The sequence below is a fragment of the Dreissena polymorpha genome, chromosome 4 (assembly GCF_020536995.1).
Source record: "Dreissena polymorpha isolate Duluth1 chromosome 4, UMN_Dpol_1.0, whole genome shotgun sequence".
Lineage (NCBI taxonomy): Eukaryota > Metazoa > Mollusca > Bivalvia > Myida > Dreissenidae > Dreissena > Dreissena polymorpha.
The window spans coordinates 49,794,076-49,813,937 of NC_068358.1; the positions used below are offsets into that span (position 1 = coordinate 49,794,076).

The window sequence follows — 19,862 nt, forward strand, 5'->3', positions numbered from 1 at the left end:
AGTTTTTCCCCTGTATTTCCTACCATGTGTGTCTTCAAGCTACCCTTTTGGTTAAATGCACACACACCTCACACTTATACAGTTTATCCCCTGTATGTATTCGCATGTGTGTCTTCAAGGTACTACTCAGGGTAAATGAATGTCCACACACCTCACACCTGTTCAGTTTTTCTCCTGTATGTACCACCATGTATTTCTTCAAGTTACTCTTCTGGTTATATGCATAACCACACACATCACACCTGTACAGTTTTTCTCCTGTATGTACTACCATGTGTTTCTTCAAGTTAACCTTTTGGTTTAATGCACACACACCTCACACTTGTACAGTTTCTCTGTTGTATGTATCCGCATTTGTGTCTTTAATGTACTACTCTGGGAAAATGAGTGTCCACACACCTCACACTTATACAGTTTTTTCTCCATGTATTTTCATGTGTTTCTTCAAGTTACCCTTATGGTTACATTCAAAACCACACATTCCACACTTGTAAAGTTTCTCTGTTGTATGTATCCGGATGTGTGTCTTTAATGTACTACTCTGGGTAAATGTGTGTCCACACACCTCACACTTATACAGTTTTTCTCCTGTATGTATCCGCATGTGTGCCTTTAATGTACTACTCTGGGTAAATGTTTGTCCACACACCTCACACTTGTACAGTTTTTCTCCTGTATGTATCCGCATGTGTGTCTTTAATGTACTACTCTGGGAAAATGTGTGTCCACACACCTCACACTTGTACAGTTTTTCTCCATGTATTTTCATGTGTTTCTTCAAGTTACCCTTATGGTAACATTCAAAACCACACATTCCACACTTGTATTGTTTCTCTGTTGTATGTATCCGCACGTGTGTCTTCAAGTTACCCCTCTGGTAAAATGCAAAACCACAATCCTCACACTTATACAGTTTCTCTCCTGTATGTATCCGCATGTGTGTCTTTAATGTACTACTCTGGGTAAATGAATGTCCACACACCTCACACTTGTACAGTTTTTCTCCTGTATGTACCACCATGTGTTTCTTCAAGTTACCCTTATGGTTACATTCAAAACCACACATTCCACAATTGTATTGTTTCTCTGTTGTATGTATCTGCATGTGTGTCTTCAAGTTACCCCACTGGTTACATGCAAAACCACAATCCTCACACTTATACAGTTTCTCTCTTGTATGTTTCCGCATGTGTGTCTTTAATGTACTACTCTGGGTAAATGAATGTCCACACACCTCACACTTGTACAGTTTTTCTCCTGTATGTACCACCATGTGTTTCTTCAAGTTACCCTTATGGTTACATTCAAAACCACACACCTCACACCTGTACAGTTTTTCTCCTGTATGTACTACCATGTGTGTCTTCAAGCTACCCTTTTGGTTAAATGCAAAACCACACACCTCACACGTATACAGTTTCTCTCCTGTATGTATCCGCATGTGTGTCTTCAAGGAACTACTCTGGCTAAATGAATGTCCACACACCTCACACTTGTACAGTTTTTCTCCTGTATGTATCACCATGTGTGTCTTCAAATTACCCTTTTGCTTGCATCCATAACCGCATATCTCACACTTGTACAGTCTGTCTCCTGTATGTATCCTCATGTGTCTTTTCAAGGTACCCCTCTGGCTACATGCAAGGCCAAGTTCTCTAGCGCGTTCATCTCCATACCAAACTAGCAGTTCCTCCCCTGAAGCAATAGTTAATATTAACAAGTTATTTAAAAACATGAGAAAATGTTCACCTTTTCGATGTGACACTAAATTCCTTTAGTAGACTTTCGTGTATAATTTAGAAAGGATTTGTGTATGATTAAAATTGAATTTCGCTGTGCAAATGAAAACTGGTCAAGTTCACAACAGTGTTGAGTATATTTCGATGTTTATGAGGTCTTTCTAGGCAAAAAGCTGAATAATGCGAATACCTGAAGTGGTTCTCAAAACGCACTCAAACTTGGTGGAAGAATGAGTTATAGCTTCAACTTTTTAACCATTTATTTCACACTCTCACCTATTAAATATTGCTGTAACCATGTGCTGTGAGAAAAACTAAAAATACACAGAGAACACTATACCTTTTATGTATTATGACCATAAAGCAGTTCAAGGGAATCGAATCATATTGCCAAGACAGCCCCATCATTTAGTATTCAATTATTTAGTCATACAATGTGTATGTACCTGATGGAACTGGCTTGAATGTGCAGTAATAGATGCCTCCTTTGTACTGGAATGCTACAAGGTTCTGATCTGCCTCCGTCATTGCACAGTTCACATATCTCATCCAGTTAGACGTGGCCTTGTCTTGAGCATCCACAAATTGGCTTGCTTTGCCTTCCTTATAGATCTGAAATGCATAAAATCCTAATATAAAACAAGAGGGCCTGAAAGGCACAAAGTCGCTCACCTGAAATAACAAGATATTATTGGGAAAATCTTCTGACCAAGTTTTTCAAAGATCGGAAAATAAATGTGGCCTCTAGAGTGTTAACAAGGTTTTACTATAGCCATATGAGGAAAAATGCCCCGCCCCTGGCAGCCATGTTTTTCAACCAAGCAGTATCATTTCTGAACTCTTCCAAGATATTATCGGGATGAATCTTCTGACCAATATTCATGAAGATCGGACAGTAAATGTGGCCTCTAGAGTGTTAACAAGATTTAAATATAACCATATAAGGAAAATGCCCCGCCCCATGGAAGCCATTTTTTCAAGCAAACATAATTATTTTCGAACTCATACAAGATATCATTGAGACCAATCTTCTGACCAAATTTCATGAAGATTGGACAATAAATGTGGCCCCTAGAGTGTTAACAAGGTTTTACCATAGCCATATATAGCCATGTAAGGAAAAATTCCCCGCCCCTGGTGGCCATGTTTTTAAAGCAACCAAAACCATTTTCGAACTCATCCAAGATACCATTGGGACAAATCTTCTGACGAAGTTTCATGATGATTATAAAATAAATGTGACCTCTGTGTTAACAAGGTTTTACTATAACCATATAAGGAAAATAGCCCCGCCCCCATGGTGGCCATGTTTTTCAAGCAAACCTAACCATTTTCGAACTCATCCATGATATCATTAAGACAAAATAATCTTCTGACCACATTTCATCAAGATTGGACAATAAATGTGGCCTCTAGAGTGTTAACAAGGTTTTACTATAGCCATATAAGGAAAAATGTTTTTCAACCAACGGGCATCATTTTCGATATTATTGGGATGAATCTTCTGACCAAGTTTCATGAAGATTGGATAATAAATGAGGCCTCTAGAGAGTTAACAAGGCAAATGTTGACGCCGCACAACGCACAACGGACGACGGACGAAAAACGATCACAAAAGCTCAGTGCTCAGGTGCGCTCAAAACCCAGGTAGACAAGATTGAAACACAAGAAAATATTATACCTCATTTACTTGTTATTAAGAGCAACATTCCAATGTTAGACTACAATACCAAAGAATGCATTTAGAAACTCAACAGCGGCAATTATAATACAATGTTTTTACAGCTCACACCGAATTGGTTCTTAATTATTAAGTTTCATTCATGTAAAATAGTACACTCCGTATAACCTTCAATGAAACACCAATTTTAAATTATAACCAAATCAGATTCACAAGATGTGTTAAATCTTTACATGCCAGCATGCTTAAATACAACACGTAATAAATATACACGTGAACCAGAAATATGTCACAAACACTGATACATTCATGAAATATGTTTTGCTACAGATATTTTGAATATAAATTGTACAGTAGAAAAACAGATGAAATGTTATAAATAAGCCAAAACTGGTCGAAGTTTAAATTTCTTTATAAACAATCATTAACACACTATATACATTCGGCTGTTTAAGTCTGAGCAAAATCCGCCAAGCACTTAGATACATTGTACTGTATTTTGGGACTCAATATTCTATCAAGGTAAACCAGACAAAGGCCCTTACTCTGTCAAATCTTGTTGCAGCTAAAATTTCTGTCTAAATAATTATGTCCGAAGTGGGAAAATGAAACTTGAGCAAGATCAACCCAAAAATTAAACAGGAGTAGAAAACCATAATTCTGCCAAAATACATCTTAGTCCTGATTCCTTTTCTTCCATCATGTACACAACAACATTATCAAACAGTTACACTTTGCATGAGATCAACCTAGTTGTTCAAGAGTAGCGGAAAACTTAAGCTTTTGGATGAGCAGACATGCTGAGGGAAAGATAGACTGGTACAATGTTTAAAGCCTCCCACTTTGAAGTGGCATAATAAATCTTAAATTCCCTTTATAGACTGCTAGATAGAGAATGCATTTGTTGCTAATGCAGTTCTTTATGTTTGACCATTTAGACTTGGTTGAATCATTCATGAATTCACACTCGAAATAAGTATAAATTCATCAAGCTAAGCATCACTTTGATACAGCTTCACCTGCCAGCGATATCCTGACTTCTGGTTATCAGTGATGATATCGCCCTCATACGGTCCAAACATGATCCTGGACTTCAGTCCCACTTTTGGAAATACTCCAAGACCAGCTCCAACTATTGTTGAGGTTTTAATTTCAAGGTCTTCAGGCAGGGTATGGTCAGACCTATAGGGGTCCTCTTCTGGCACCTGCAGTGGATATTAAGGTATACAAAGCTGTCACCATAGAATGACATATGCCCCCTATAAACGCTTTGATAGAAGTTATGAGCATATTTCGGAACCTAAACGCAGATTTCGAAACCTAAACGTGGACCCTAAGTTCAAGGTCAAGGTCACAGGGGTAAAAATTTGTGTGCGTATGTTAAGGCCTTGTCCATATTCAAATGCATACCAAATATTAAGGTTATATCTGAAGGAACATACAAGTTATTAGCATTTTTCAAAACATAAACGCATATTTTGAAACCAAAACGCGGACCTTAAGTTCAAGATCAATGTCACAGGGGTACAAATATGTGTGCCTATGGAAAGACCTTGTCCATTTACACATGCATACCAAATATGAAGGTTATATCTCAAAGGACATAGAAGTTATTAGCATTTTTGAAACCTAAACGCAGATTTGGAAACCTAAACGCAGACCCTAAGTTCATGGTCAATGTCACAGGGGTAAAAATGTTGTGCGCATGTCAAGGTTCAAAGTCAAGGTCACAGGGGTCAAACATTTTTGTGTGTATCGAAATGCCTTTTCCATATACACATGCATACCAAATATGAAGGTTATATCTCAAGGGACATAGAAGTTATGAGTATTTTTCAAAACCTAAACGCAAAGTGTGATGGACAGACGGACGAACAGCGGACAGACAGACAGTGCGATCACTATATGCCCTCCTTCAGGGGCATAAAAAATGCCCTCCTTCAGGGGCATAAAAATGTGCTGGAAACACTCTTTGAATTAGAATCAGACGGCATATTTACGTATTTCTTAAATGTATTGACATCGTTAAAAGAATGAGAATTTACTACATTCATAAATTCACAGTGCGAAAAAGAGCTGTTACCATAGGATGACTTCTGCTCCCTATTAACGCTTGATAGAAGTTATGAGCTTTTTTCGAAACCTAAACGCAGATTAAGAAACCTAAACACGGACCCTACGTTCAAGATCAAGGTCACAGAGGTCAAAATATGTGTGCGTATGGAAAGGCCTTGTCCATATACACATGCATGCAAAATATGAAATTGCTATTTGAAGCGACATAGAAAGTATGAGCTTTTTGCGAAACCTAAACGCAAAGTGTGATGAACAGATGGACATTCCAATCACTATATGCCCTGCTTCGGGGGCATAAAACAGCTTTATCATTTCCTTTTTCTCTCTACCACATTAAGAGTGTGCGTTACAGATAAACAAAGCTCCACCTCTTTGTCCTGTATGTAGTTGTAGAGTCCATGGAGAGGGCAGTCCCCTTCAAACTCCTTGTTGCATTCTACACAGTCTATTGAGAGCAAACAAATCACAATACAACAATGACATTTCATTAAAATCAAAAGCTCAAATCAACTACAGGTTTAGCTTTAAAAAACCAAATTATATATAAAAAATAAATAAATATATGATAAAATATAAATATATATATATAATTTATTATTTTTTTTATATATAATTTGGTTATATATATATATATATATATATATATATATATATATATATATATATATATATATATATATATATATATATATATATATATGTATGAATGTTACAAAGTTGCACATTTATATTTATCTAAAAACAGCCCAGGGAGTTCAATAGCTTTAAAAATGCGTTGAAATCAGGATTCTACTGTAATTTCAATCTCTGACAGCCTAATTGTTCAACTATACACAGAGATATCAGTTTTAATAATAAGATTGATATGGTTCTTAAATATTATTTTACTTTTAGAGTTATGTGCAACACCAAATTTTTTGTATGTACTTGACCCATGTTCTAACTTGGTCTAGATATTTTCAATTTTAACATACTAACAAAGTTTTATCAAGATTGATTTAACTGTTGTCAGTTAATTGGTAACATGCAAAAGGTTGTCAATGCACAACACAGGATGCTGAATTTAGACCACAATAGCTTAAATCGTTAACTAAGTGCACAGGGCGCCATTATTTATCTAGTACAAGGTCATGGATATTTTGTTCTTTGACTTACAGAGCAAGTTGTCGTCATCTGGAGGTTTCAGTTTTGTATAAATGCTTATCTTTCTCTGTCCAAGACTGATCTCAGTCTTGTCCTTTGCTGGTGTCTTAGCTTTCTTCACTCTCTGCAATGGTGTTAAAGACAAAGAATATTGATTACATTATACACATTATATGCTGATAATTATCTTCAAATAAAAAACAAACAGGTATCCCATGCAAAAGCTTTGAAATATCTCATTTTTCAAACAAACTGTACTTAAAAATGTCATTTTTAAAGTTTAGTAAAATGAAACAAGGGCTTTTTGTAAAACATGCATGTCCCCCATATGGGCTGTCAGTTGTAGTGGCAGCCATTGTGTGAATACGTTTTTTGGCACTGTGACCTTGACCTTTGAACTAGTGACCTGGAAATCAATAGGGGTCATCTGCGAGTCATGATCAATTTACCTATGAAGTTTCATGATCATAGGCATAAGCTTTCTTGAGTGATCATCCGGAAACAATTTTACTGTGTCAAGTCTCCGTGACCTTTGACCTGAAAGTCAATAGGGGTCATCTGCGAGTCATGATCAATGAACCTATGAAGTTTCATGATCCTAGGCGTAAGCGTTCTTGAGTTATCATCCGGAAAACATTTTTCTAAGTTGAGTCGCCGTGACCTTGACCTTTGACCTAGTGACCTGAAAATCAATAGGGGTCATCTGCGAGTCATGATCAATGTACCTATGAAGTTTCATGATCCTATGCATAAGTGTTCTTGAGTTATCATCCAGAAACCAATTTACTATTTCGGGTCACCGTGACCTTGACATTTGACCTTGTGACCTTAAAATCAATAGGGGTCATCTGCGAGTCATGATCAATGTACCTGAGGCCTAAGCGTTCTTGAGTTATCATACGGAAACCATTTGGTGGACGGACGGACATACGAAGGGGGGCATAAATATGTGAGCATTAGCCATTATGGTGATGTCGATAAGGTTTGCTGAGATTTTAAAATTTTCTTAATTTTAACTTATAAAATACAAATATAGGCTTGCTTGTTTGAAAATTTGAATGACGTATCAACTTTTTAATCTTAAATACAAATGAGATTATTACAAAATACCCAGAAATATATTAAACTTAATCATGCTTCTTTTATTGGAAAGCTACAGCTAAAGCTAGATGCCAATTAGTTCTGGAAGCATTAATATAATGGAAAGAAGCTAAACATAAACCTGGAATGTATCAAAGACACGGATGCCCCCACTACAAATCTGAGATATATTATACAGTGGACAATACGAAGCAAGTGAAACAGTTCAGCCAAAACTGGTTAAAAACAAAGTTGCTTCTTCACAATCATCTTCACAGTAATGTAATTCAGGAGTTAAAATGTGAATAAAGTTCAACAAGCAGTTATAAAGGTCTTCTTTTCACAAAATATTCAGATGTGTATATTATAAAATGATCTAGAAATGTACCTATAGACGACAGATAACCCCACAATTGTTATTTGTCTTGAAACTCAACTTATGTTTGAAAAAACTGAACCAAAAGATGGAGGTGCGCAAGTTCAAACGCTGTTTAAAATATTATGTAGGCTTCAATCTCTAGCAGACATTGTCTTAACCCTAGTTATATAAATTTATTACATAATATTTTACTGTTCCTGTGTTTTAATATTGTAGCCGGTATTGTTGAATTGCTTAAGTTTCTTACAACATTTTTATTTAAATCACACAATTTTAGATTATTAATGCTCATGAATCGGCTTCCTGTCACCGCCGGGTGTTTTCAAGCCATTTCAGGTTGGCAATGACTCAATGAGCATTATTAATCCTTTAATTAATGCTGCATAAAATACCACTGTAATTTATTTTTTAATAAGTATAAATCAATCTTATATTTAATCAATTTTATGTACATATATATATATATATATATTGTACAACGCCATTGAATATACTTATATAAATAGGCGTTTCATCAAATTAGCAAGTTTCGAGTTTGAGCAATACTTTTTGAGTGCATTTTATTTGCTAAAAAGGAAAAGGGAAGACAACTTATGTTGTGCACAAATCATCACAACCATATATAATTGGGCTCAACTCCACGTGCTGGTAAATGTGTTTGTAAATTTCAACTCATTCACACTAATATTTTTAATACTACCCACACAGGTAAAGAAATGTTATTTTCAAGAGAAAAGGAACATTGTCTACTCGTTAAGCTTTATCGGGCAGTTAAAGTTTTATAAAAAATCTGTCAAAAGTGAATAAAGACTTAAACAAGAGCACTGCCTTGCGGGTGCAGACCGCTCTTCTATTTTTATTTTAGGTGAAGGGACCTATCTCAATGCTTCAATCAAAAAAGATGGAGGGGTGGGGTGGAGAGGGATGTATAGTGTGGGGTGTGTGGTCATTTATTACATGATCTTCCAAAAATAAATAAAAATGAAAAAAAAATGGGGGGATTCTTGGGTGGGATAGTTGGACGATCTTTCAAACAAGAGGGCCTGAAAGGCCCAAAGTCGCTCACCTTAGATGACAAGATATTATTTGGATGAATCTTCTGACCCTGTTTCATGAAGATTGGACAATAAATGTGGCCTCTAGAGTGTTAACAAGGATTTACTAAAGCCATATAAGGAAAAATGCCCCGCCCTTGGTGGTCATGTTTTTAAAGCAACCAAAGTCATTTTCGAACTCATACAAGATATCATTGGGACAAATCTTCTGACCAACTTTCATGACTATCAGCAACTAAATGTGACCTCTAGAGTGATAACAAGTTTTTACTATAGCCATATTAGGAAAAATACTCCGCCCCGGTGGTGGCCATGTTTTTCAACCAACTGGCATCATTTTTGGATCTCGTCCAAGATATTATTGGGATTTTACTATAGCCATATAAGGAAAAATGCCCCGCCCCTTGGCAGCCATGTTTTTCAACCAAACAGAACCATTTTCGAACTAATCCAAGATATCAATAAGACAAATCTGCTTACCATATTTCATGAAGATTGGACAAAAAATGTGACCTCTAGAGTGTTAACAAGGTTTTACAAAATCCATATAAAGACATATATGACAAATGCCCCGCCCCCTGGTGGCCATGCTTTTAAAGCAACCAAAACCATTTTCGAACTCGTCCAAGATAACATTGGGACAAATCTTCTGACCAAGTTTCATGATGATCAGAAATTAAATGTGGCCTCTAGAGTGTTAACAAGGTTTTACTATAGCCATGTAAGGAAAAATGCCCCGCCCCCTGGCGGCCATGTTTTTAAATCAACCAGCATCATTTTCAAACTCGTCAAAGATATTATTGGGATGAATCTCCTGATCAAGTTTCATGAAGGTCGGACAATCAATGTGTTAACAAGATTTTACTGTAGCCATATATACCCATATAAGGAAAAATGCCCCGCCCCTTTGCATCCATGTTTTTCAAGCAAAGGTTACCATTTTTGAAATCATCTAAGATATCATTGGGACAAATCATCTGAGCAAGTCTCATGAAGATCTGAAAATAAAAGTGGCCTCTAGAGTGTTAACAAGGTTTAACTATAGCCATATAAGGAAAAATGCCCCGCCCCCTGGCGGCCATGTTTTTCAACCAACCGGCATCATTTTCGAACTCGTCCAAGATATTATTGGGATAAATCTTCTCACCAAATTTCATGAAGATTGGACAAAAATGTGGTCTCAAGAGTGTTAACAAGATTTTACTATAGCCATATATAGCCATATAAGGAAAAATGCCCCGCCCCTTGGCAGCCATGTTTTTCAAGCAAACGTAACCATTTTCGAACTCATCCAAGATATCATTGAGACCAATCTCTTGACCAAATTTCAGGAAGATTGGACAATAAATGTGGCCTCTAGAGAGTTAACAAGGCAAATTTGAAGGCGCACGACGCACGACGGACAAAAGGCAATCACAAAAGCTCACCATGATATACATGGGTCATTGGGGGTATAGTGTGAGGGTATGGTCATTTATAAGATGATCTTTCAACAAAAAAATAATAATACACAAATCTCTTTTTTTTTGGGGGGGGGATAGGGCATGGGGGTGGTTTGGGTGAAGTCTACTGTAGCATGTCAGGTAAGAGTTGTTTTGTCAAAATATCAATCAAATCTGATCATAAATAACGCAGTCATGGCAATTTTAGCCAAATTTAATTTTTGACCTTGAGAGTCAAGGTCATTCAAAGGTCAAGTCAAAATTCAACTTGCCAGGTACAGTAACTTCGTGATATTATTAAAGTATTTGAAGTTTGAAAACAATAGCCTTGATACTTTAGAAGAAAAGTGGATGTAAACACAAAATTTAGCCATATATCCAAAGTTACTAAGTAAAAAAAGGGCCATAATTCCGTCAAAATGACAACCAGAGTTATACAAATTGACTTTTAAGTCCGCTTAAGATAGTTTGCGAGTGTTCCAAGTCTGAAAGCAATAGCTATGATACTTTAGGAGTAAAGAGGACCAGAACACAAAACTTAACAAATTTTTTAATTTTCTAAGTATAAATTCTGTCAAAATGCCAGTAAGAGTTACATAACTTTGCCTGCACAGTCCCCTTATGATAGTAGGTAAGTGTCGCAAGTATGAAAGCAAAAGCTTTGATACTTTAGGAATATAGTGGACCTAAACACAACACTTTACCAAATTTTCAATTTTCTAAGTATAAAAAGGGCACATAATTCTGTCAAAATGCACGCCAGAGTTATCTTACTTAACCTGCCAAGTCCCCTCATGATAGTTAGTAAGTGTACCAAGTTTGAATGCAATAGCTTTGATACTTTATGAGAAAAGTTGACCTAAACACAAAACTTAACAGGATATGACGCCGACGCCAAGGTGATGACAATAGCTCATTTTTTTAAATAGATGAGCTTAAAATAAATGTTGGCACTGTATATTTTTAGCCGAAAAGAGACCAAAGGCCATGATCATTTAAAAACTTGCTGCAGCCAGTTTTTCTTACTTTGCTATCATCAAACTTTAAGGAAATTCTATTGTAGTTGAAGAGAAGTTGAAAGCAATACAACAAAACAAAATACCGGTAACTTATACATACCTTAACACCCACTAGGTCACTATGTTTGTCCAATTTTCTCTTAGCTGGTTTCCGAATAAGGGGGGCAGTCATTTTATCAGCATTCTCTGCAAACATATCATAACAATTAAACTACTGTAATACCTCAAGGTTTATGTAAACCATCTTTTCAGTATTTAGACAGTTGCATTTAATCTGATTTGTTGACACATCACATGTGATTCCAAAACAGGATGACTTTCAAAAATCCTTACAAATGAATTGGAGAAGTCACAGGACCATTGCATTTGCTCTTTTAATCGGCACGTATGGCAGTTATTGATTTACCCAATAGCTTCAAGTGGTTAGGCAGTTTAAATGATCAACATAAGGAACCAATACGTTTAGCTTATTGTAAAAACATTTTTTGTTATTTCCTTTTCCAAAAAGAGCAGATTGAAGTAAAGTTGTGCTATTTATCACAATCTGGTTGATGTAAACAAATGTTTTTGTTTTTAAATAAAGCACATAATGCCAAATGTTCAATGTTTAAAATCTTACTTTACATCGTAAGATATTTGCAATAATACACATAATACAAATAATATACTAAAGTTGTTGAGAGCTTTTATAAATAATAATACCTCTTACTGTACGCCATGGCTTGACTAAACCTATCGAAGAACCTTGACTACTAAACTTCTTTGGTACTGGAAGTGTTGAATGATAGCTCTTGCTTGTAACTTTGTTTCTTTCAATGAATATCTCTTTAAAGTCATCAGAAGAACAATCACCAGACTCTACTACCAGATTGGAATTCACTACCTTGGATGTCATGGCAACTTCTTCAACTTGATAACTCATCGACAAAGGCACTTTATTGCTCTGACTTTCAGAAATGTTATGTGATAGACTTGACTTTAAGTCATAGCTAATTAAAGGCATTGGAAGATGCGAATCATTCCTTGGTGATATTGCAAATTGTTGGTCCATACTGTCTGTTACATCACTTGACAACCCAATGGGCTGAGGTGTAGGAATTTCTCTTTCAATGGATATATCACAACACTCCTTTTTACCCAAAGCATCAGTAGATTTAGAACTGGCAGCTGTCACTAACCTGCATGTTATGGAAGGACTTACATTCGTATGCAAAACCTGAACTGGTGAGGAACTCAAAGAATTTGCCTCAGTTTTTAAAGCCAAATGACTGACAGAAGTCAAATCGGAGGAAGAATGTTGTTCACTTGGCATAAACTGACCATATTCAAAATCTATGAAAACTTCTTGAGAACCAATCTGGCTCGGTGGCAACTCGTTTAGAATCCTCAGTCTGTGTTCCTCAGGGAGTTTATCACCAGCATCCTGTATTTTATCCAACACTGGCTCCTTCTTGGTCCCACCTTGTGGGGTCTTTACTGGACAGGGGATATAAACATCCCCACGCTTTCCTCTGCCATGGAATGTGTCGGTTTCTTGACATATTTCTTTCTCTAGAACCTGTTCTGATTTTGCACGCCCAGAATAAAAGCAAGCAGCTATATTACACCATTGATCAGCCTCGACTTTGACACAAACAGAGTTAACGTCATCTAGGGTTTGTGCATAATTTAAGGTCTCCGCACCTACCCTAGTCGATATAGAGTTGACATCAGTTTGGGTTGTGGAATCAAATTCCTGTATAGTCGCAGTAGTGATTTCTGTTTCACTTCCCATGAGATTGTATTCTGTGTGTTGTTTTCTTGTTTTGTACTTGTTAGAGGCCTCAAGAAGAGGACTTTTCCGAGTACTTGTCATTCTGGAAATTATTACGGTAACAGATAAACATGGTCGTCTAGAGGCATTAACTTGAGAGGGTATTAAAACAGTAGCATTGACAACCATGCAAGACATTTATGCTTAAATATTGCCAATAGCTTGGCATTTGCAATCATAAAGTAAAGCATTCTTAAATAATAATTATGTTTAATTTATTTAAAAAAAAATCATCTTCTCTTTTCATAGATCTGAATTAACAAGACCTTGTCGCACTAGTAACTAATACATCCCGGCGTTGCATGTAGTAATTTGCAGCAAGTAATGGCAATGACAAATAGGACCCTAGTAGACCTCAGGGCGCTGGACATGTACCCCAGACAGTATTGAAAATGCGAACACAAATTCCTGCAATTGGGAGGTTATTAAATCTACTTTAAGCATGGTATTCTCTATTTTGTCAGCATTAAACAAAAAATTTAAACCCTCATTATCATTTTGTGTCTTCATTTCAAGTTTTATGTCTTTCAGCAAGTATACAAACACATGTTTTTGAAACAAAGGATGGACAATCTTAAGCAGATGTGGCAATACAAGCAGAAACAGCCAAACCATAGCACTGATTAGATCGCACAAACAAACAATAATCTGAATTCAAATTTATATGATAAATCTGTCTGCTCACAGACCGGTGCGAGAGAAATTACTTATACATGTGAATGAAAGCAATGACCCATGTATATCTGTTCTAAGAATAAAAGGGAAAACGCTGACTGAACATGAAACAAGTGTTCCGCGGTCGGATACATATGCCCCCCAACAGGGCTTTCATCTAGTGACCCCAATTTCAATAGGGGTCATCTACTGTCCAAGGCATATGCGCATGTGAAGTAACAAGCCAATCGGTCATTTCGTTGATGAGTTATTGATCGGAAACAATTTTCACACTGATAGTGAAAGTGACCTTGACCTTTGACCTAGTGACCCCAATTTCAATAGAGTTCATCTACTGTCCAAGACCAATACCAACGAGTAGTATCAAGCCAATAAGTCGATGCGTTGATGAGTTATTGATCAGAAACGCTTTACCCACTTATTGAGCCAGTGACCATGACCTTTGACCTAGTGACCCCAATTTCTTAAGATGTCATCTACTGTCCAAGGTCAATGCACATGTGAAGTGTCAAGCAAATTGGTGGATCAGTTGACGATTTATTAATCGGAAAGGATTTCAAACTTAGTGTGTGACAGTGACCTTGACCTTTGACCTACTGACCCTTATTTAAAAAGGGGCCATCTACGGTCCAAGGCTAATGCACGTGTGAAATATTAAGCAAATCGGTGAATCAGTTGATGAGTTATTGATAGGAAACTATTTCACACTTAGTGTGTAACAGTTACCTTGACCTTTGACCTATAAACCCCAATTTTAATACGGTCATCTATTTCCAAGCCTACAAGGCGATGTGCACACTTGAAGTATCAAGCCAATCGGAAAATCAATTGATGAGTTATTGATCGGAAACGATTTTACTTTAAATATGTAACAGTGACCTTTACCTTTGACCTAGTGACCTCAATAATTTGAAAAGGGGTAATCTAGTGTCCAACGCCACTATACATGTTTAGTATCAAGAAAATCGGTCAATTGATTGACAAGTTATTGATTTGGAACGATTTCCACACTTAGTGTGAAAGTTATCTTGACCTTTGACCTTGTGACCCCAATGTCAATAGGGGCCATTTACTTCCAAGGCCAATTCACATGCGAAGCATCAAGCCGAGTTATTAATCGGAAACGATTTTCACACTTAGTGTGTTAGTGACCTTGACCTTTGATCTAGAGACCCCAATTTCAATTGGACTCATCTACTGTCCAAAGCCAATGTATATGTGAAGTATCAAGCCAATCGGTCGATTGGTTGTCGAGGTATTGATAGGAAATGATTTTCTCACTTAGTGTGATAGTGACCTTGACATTTTACCTAGTGACGCCAAATTCAATTGGGCCATCTACTGTCTAATGCCAATACACATGTGAAGTATCAAGCCAATCAGTCAATTTGTTGACCAGTTATTGATCGGAAATGATTTTCACACCTAAGTGTTATAGTGACCTTGACATTTGACCTAGTGACCTCAATTTATGTAGGGGTCGTCTACTGTCCAAGGCCATTGCATATGTGAATTATCAAGCCGATGGGTCAATTGGTTGACGAGTTATTGATCAGAAACGATGTTCACACTTTGTGTGAAAGTAACCTTGACCTTTGCCCTAGTGACCCCAATTTCAATAGGGGTCATCTACTGTCCAAGGCCAATGCATATGTGACGTATAAAGCCAATCTGTCAATTCTTTGACGAGTAAGTGACTGACAATAATTTTCACTTAGTGAGTTAGTGACCTTGACCATTGACCTAGTGACCCCAATGTCAAAAGGGGTCATCAACTGTCCAAGGCCAATGCACATGTGAAGTATCAAGCCAATCCGTCAATTCTTTAACAATTTATTGATCGGAAACAATTGTACTCTTTATATGTAACAGTGACCTTGACCTTTGACTTCAATTTCAATAAGATTCATCTACTTCTAAGGCCAGTGCACATGCACAATATGTTGCCGATTGCTCAATTCGTTGACGAGTTATTGATCGGCAACGATTTTCACACTCAGTGTTATAGTGCCCTTGACCTTTGACCTAGTGTCCCAATTTCAATAGGGGTCATCTACTTCTAAAGCCAATGCACTGCAACAGCTGACTTCCAGAGACTCTTTGGATGGCACTCAAACCAGTTCATGCTGCAGCTAGGCCAGGATCTCAACAAAGCATGTGAAATGGACAGAAAACATTCTGGAAAATTGTAGAAAGTCCAGAAAAAGATTAAATAGGACACATGAAAGTGCTGACATTAAATTCCATAACAAGACATACAGTGTTGCACAAGAGTTTACTGAACAATGAAGTAACTATTTCAAGATACAGTACACTCTGTCAGATAACCCTACACTTGGAAACGAATGGAAACAACGCACGAAAAACAGGGTACAAATTTTGATGTCAACCAAGTGTGATGTCTGCCAGTAAAGACTGTCCAACCGGTGAAGCCGCCAGATCTGATACCATATGTTACAAACATTTAGTTATTGTGGTAGATATGCTTTCCCCCATCATAGCAAACATGTTCACATATATGTTGCAAAATGTTTTTGTCGCAGATGAAATGAAAACGTGTGATAATAACACTTCATACATGAATTAAACAACGTAAAGACAAACCAAACAACTATCGAGTTATATCCTTGACTTTAAGCTCTATGAAATGATTATTCTGCAACGCTGCAAGAACCAACTGACGTGGTGTCTAAATGAGCAGCTGGGCGGTTTCCAGGAGCAACTCCTTTGCTTAATGACTTCATTTGTTATGCGCGAGAGCGTGTTTTACGCCGTGAAAACAAAAGCTTGGTGTACGTCTGCTCTCTGAATTGTCGTCAGGCTTTCGACCGGGTCTGGCACGAAGGCCTTATTTACAAGTTGACTCAGGCCAATGAGGCCGGCCTTGACGCAACTATGCTCCTGAATATAAACATCACAAGTTGCGCAAGTTAAAATATCAGAAGCCTTCCAAATTAAAGAGGGGAACAGGCAGGGAAGCAAAACATCACCCATCCTGTATCTGACTTTCATCAAGGACCTTATTTAAGAACTGACAGAGAGTGGGTACGGTTTATTTACAGTATGTTTAGTATGAACTTTTTGCACCGACCGTTGCTAAGGATATGATTCTAATATCATTATCCCACCATGGGCTACAATGCATGATATCCATTTGAAACAAGTACTCTAAGCAATGGCGGTTTGAGTATAACTCCAACAAGTGTGGCATTATCGCCTTTAATGACAGTCACAGTGTAAGGTCTTGTCTTGAAAGAAAGAGGTATGTAGTTAAATTTTACAACCACCTCGGTCTTATATGCAAAGAATCACTTTCTTCAACAAAATCACCGAACGACGCTAGCAACAAACTGCGAGGAACCTTCCTTAACATACATACAAGCAAACGAGCTTTAAAAGACCTGACACAGGTTTTGCTTGACAAACATTTATTGAAACTGTCTACCAGCACTGACTTTTCACTCAAGGTGTAAGATATTGAATTGCTCGAAACATGTCTTGACGCAAGAAAACTTAAATTTTTGGGGCAGTTATGCAATGCAGTCTTCCTTGTAGATACGTGACCAAGCATGTTTTCCTGAATAGACTGACAAGATTTCTCAACAATGATTTTCAATACCAAGGATATATCCCTGATATATTTAGGTTACTTCAAAAGTATGATCTAAATAAATATCTAAATATGTACTTAAAGTCTCCTATAACGCTCAAAATCAACGAAACTTTCGTAAAGTATTTCGTAAAATAAAGTTAACACCTAAACAATCAGTGTTCCTTATAGCAATAGCCACAATTTCAACGCTAGATGTTGTATGATTACATAGATTTTTGTTGATACAATATGCTCGTTTTTATTTATTTGTGACCACAATAAATTCCATGTTAATTTCCTACGAATATATCTATTTATACGACACACGAACACTAAAAAGGTACCATGCTAAAACAATAATAAAAACGAGCATTTTGTATCCACAAACATCTTCTTTACCAGACCACATCTGGCGTTGAAATTTCGGCAATTGCCATAAGGAAATATGATTTTTAATTATTTAGCTTTATTTCATGAAATATTGTACGAAATTTTCGTTGATTTTGAGTAGTTATGTTACTTTAAGTAAAGGAACCTTTGTGTCAAAAATGCAGTGGACGAGCATTTTCCAGAGACAAGTGACAAACCCATCCAGAAAAGCCAGGTATTCTGAAATATGCACTTGAAGACCTGGCTTGTCCACGATAATGCCGAAGGACAGTAACCCTTACAGTATGTGCCTTATGCAATCTCGAAATCCCATCCAGAATTGCTGTCCATAGTGAAATGAGTGAATAAAGCGGTAGGGTTCATGTTATCAAGATTATACGCAGAACAGTGTCACAAGTGCTCAAGATGGTGTGACAATATTATTGAACACTTACTTTTTTCTGCCCTTATAATATTACCCACATAACACGCATGAGAGCACTCTAATTCAAACTTGCAGGGTATACTTCTACTTACAATACAGCAGTTTATCGCTTGAACAACAAGCAGACATATTGATGTATCAAACGTTCCTAAACGCAGGCGGGTCAAACTTTACAATGCTTAAAATGTTATATCGTGGGCTAAACGGATACGTCTAACAAGTAACAAACTTGCTCGGGCATTGAGGTTGTAGATACTAGAATTGGTTTGAGAATACATGTGCATGTCATTATGTGTATTCACTTATTATTTTATATACGGTATTGGTGCACTATAATATTATATGTTTAATGTTTACACCACATGCATACTTTTTCTGTTTCATTGACCTCTAAAAGATTTATTTTTTCTTAACAAAATCAATTTAATTCCATACAGATAAATAATAGTTCAAATATATGTGTATATAAGTTAACTCAGTTTCTAATGTCAATGTATGATGTGCTGATGGCTAAAGAAGTGCAAGATATTGTACTATGTATACATATTTGTCTTATGCTTTTTGTTAATAATTTTTTAATGTGTATCTTATTACTTGTTCTGCTTTTCATGTATTTGGAGGAAATAAAGTTACATACCGTATACCTTAATTGTTTTTAAATAAAAATTGTTAATACAAAACATGTGTTTTCTGTTCTTGAAAGTAAATCTCAAATTTTGCGTGCTGAAATATCTGTAATATTGGAAAACATACAAACATTGATTTTATTTCTTTCTTATAATTATATAATTCATGTAACATGTATGCCATATTTAAGCCAAAACAGGACATTTTTTAAATTCAACAGGATATGTGACATTTGACTAGAACATGTTAACTAATATTAATGCAAGTTATATTATTTTTTCTCAAGAAACACGCGTGCCATATTTCTCTTAAGTCACGGAAAATTTTCATAAAGATGTTTAAAAATAAATATTTAAGAAAAATATGACCATGAATTATTATAAACATAATTATACACTTTAGTCTTTATGTTTGTTGCTTTTCTTTCAATGTTTATGGTCTGTAAACATCAAAATAATTGATTGTGTTGACAGTGTAAAACCACCAGGTTGAAAATGAGGTGCTTCTTGAGTAGTGGGTTCTGATTTGCTACACAGTTGGTTAACATGTGGCTATGATATTAATTAGCAAAAACATTATTTTGAATGAAATATCATCAACTTATAACGAAAAATCAACTTCTCTCAGTCTGAAAACAAAAATCACTATAACAATTACATATATAAATTATTCAACTCAAAGTGACCTGACAATAGGGTGCATTGACGTGAACAGCAATTACTTCATC

General features: G+C 36.4%; 1 protein-coding gene across 1 annotated transcript; it reads right to left on the reverse strand.

Moving 5' to 3' along the window:
* Positions 1–34: 34 nt before the first annotated feature.
* Positions 35–7,603, reverse strand: LOC127878415 (zinc finger protein 724-like). The gene is made up of 8 exons (XM_052424939.1): positions 7,571–7,603; positions 6,652–6,763; positions 5,826–5,941; positions 4,440–4,625; positions 2,186–2,351; positions 1,487–1,695; positions 734–874; positions 35–292 (listed from the first exon to the last, which is right to left on the reverse strand). The coding sequence occupies exons 1-8, from the start codon at positions 7,601–7,603 to the stop codon at positions 35–37; spliced, it is 1,221 nt and encodes a 406-aa protein (XP_052280899.1).
* Positions 7,604–19,862: the final 12,259 nt, after the last annotated feature.

Coding starts and splice junctions, on each gene's coding strand:
- LOC127878415 (XM_052424939.1), bottom strand. CDS start 7,603: ATGGCTAATGCTCACATATTTATGCCCCCCTTC. Junction 2,352..4,439: donor AGTCAGGATATCGCTGGCAG/GTGAAGCTGTAT, acceptor TATGCATTTCAG/ATCTATAAGGAAGGCAAAGC. Junction 875..1,486: donor AAAAACTGTACAAGTGTGAG/GTGTGTGGACAT, acceptor GCATTTTACCAG/AGGGGTAACTTGAAGACACA.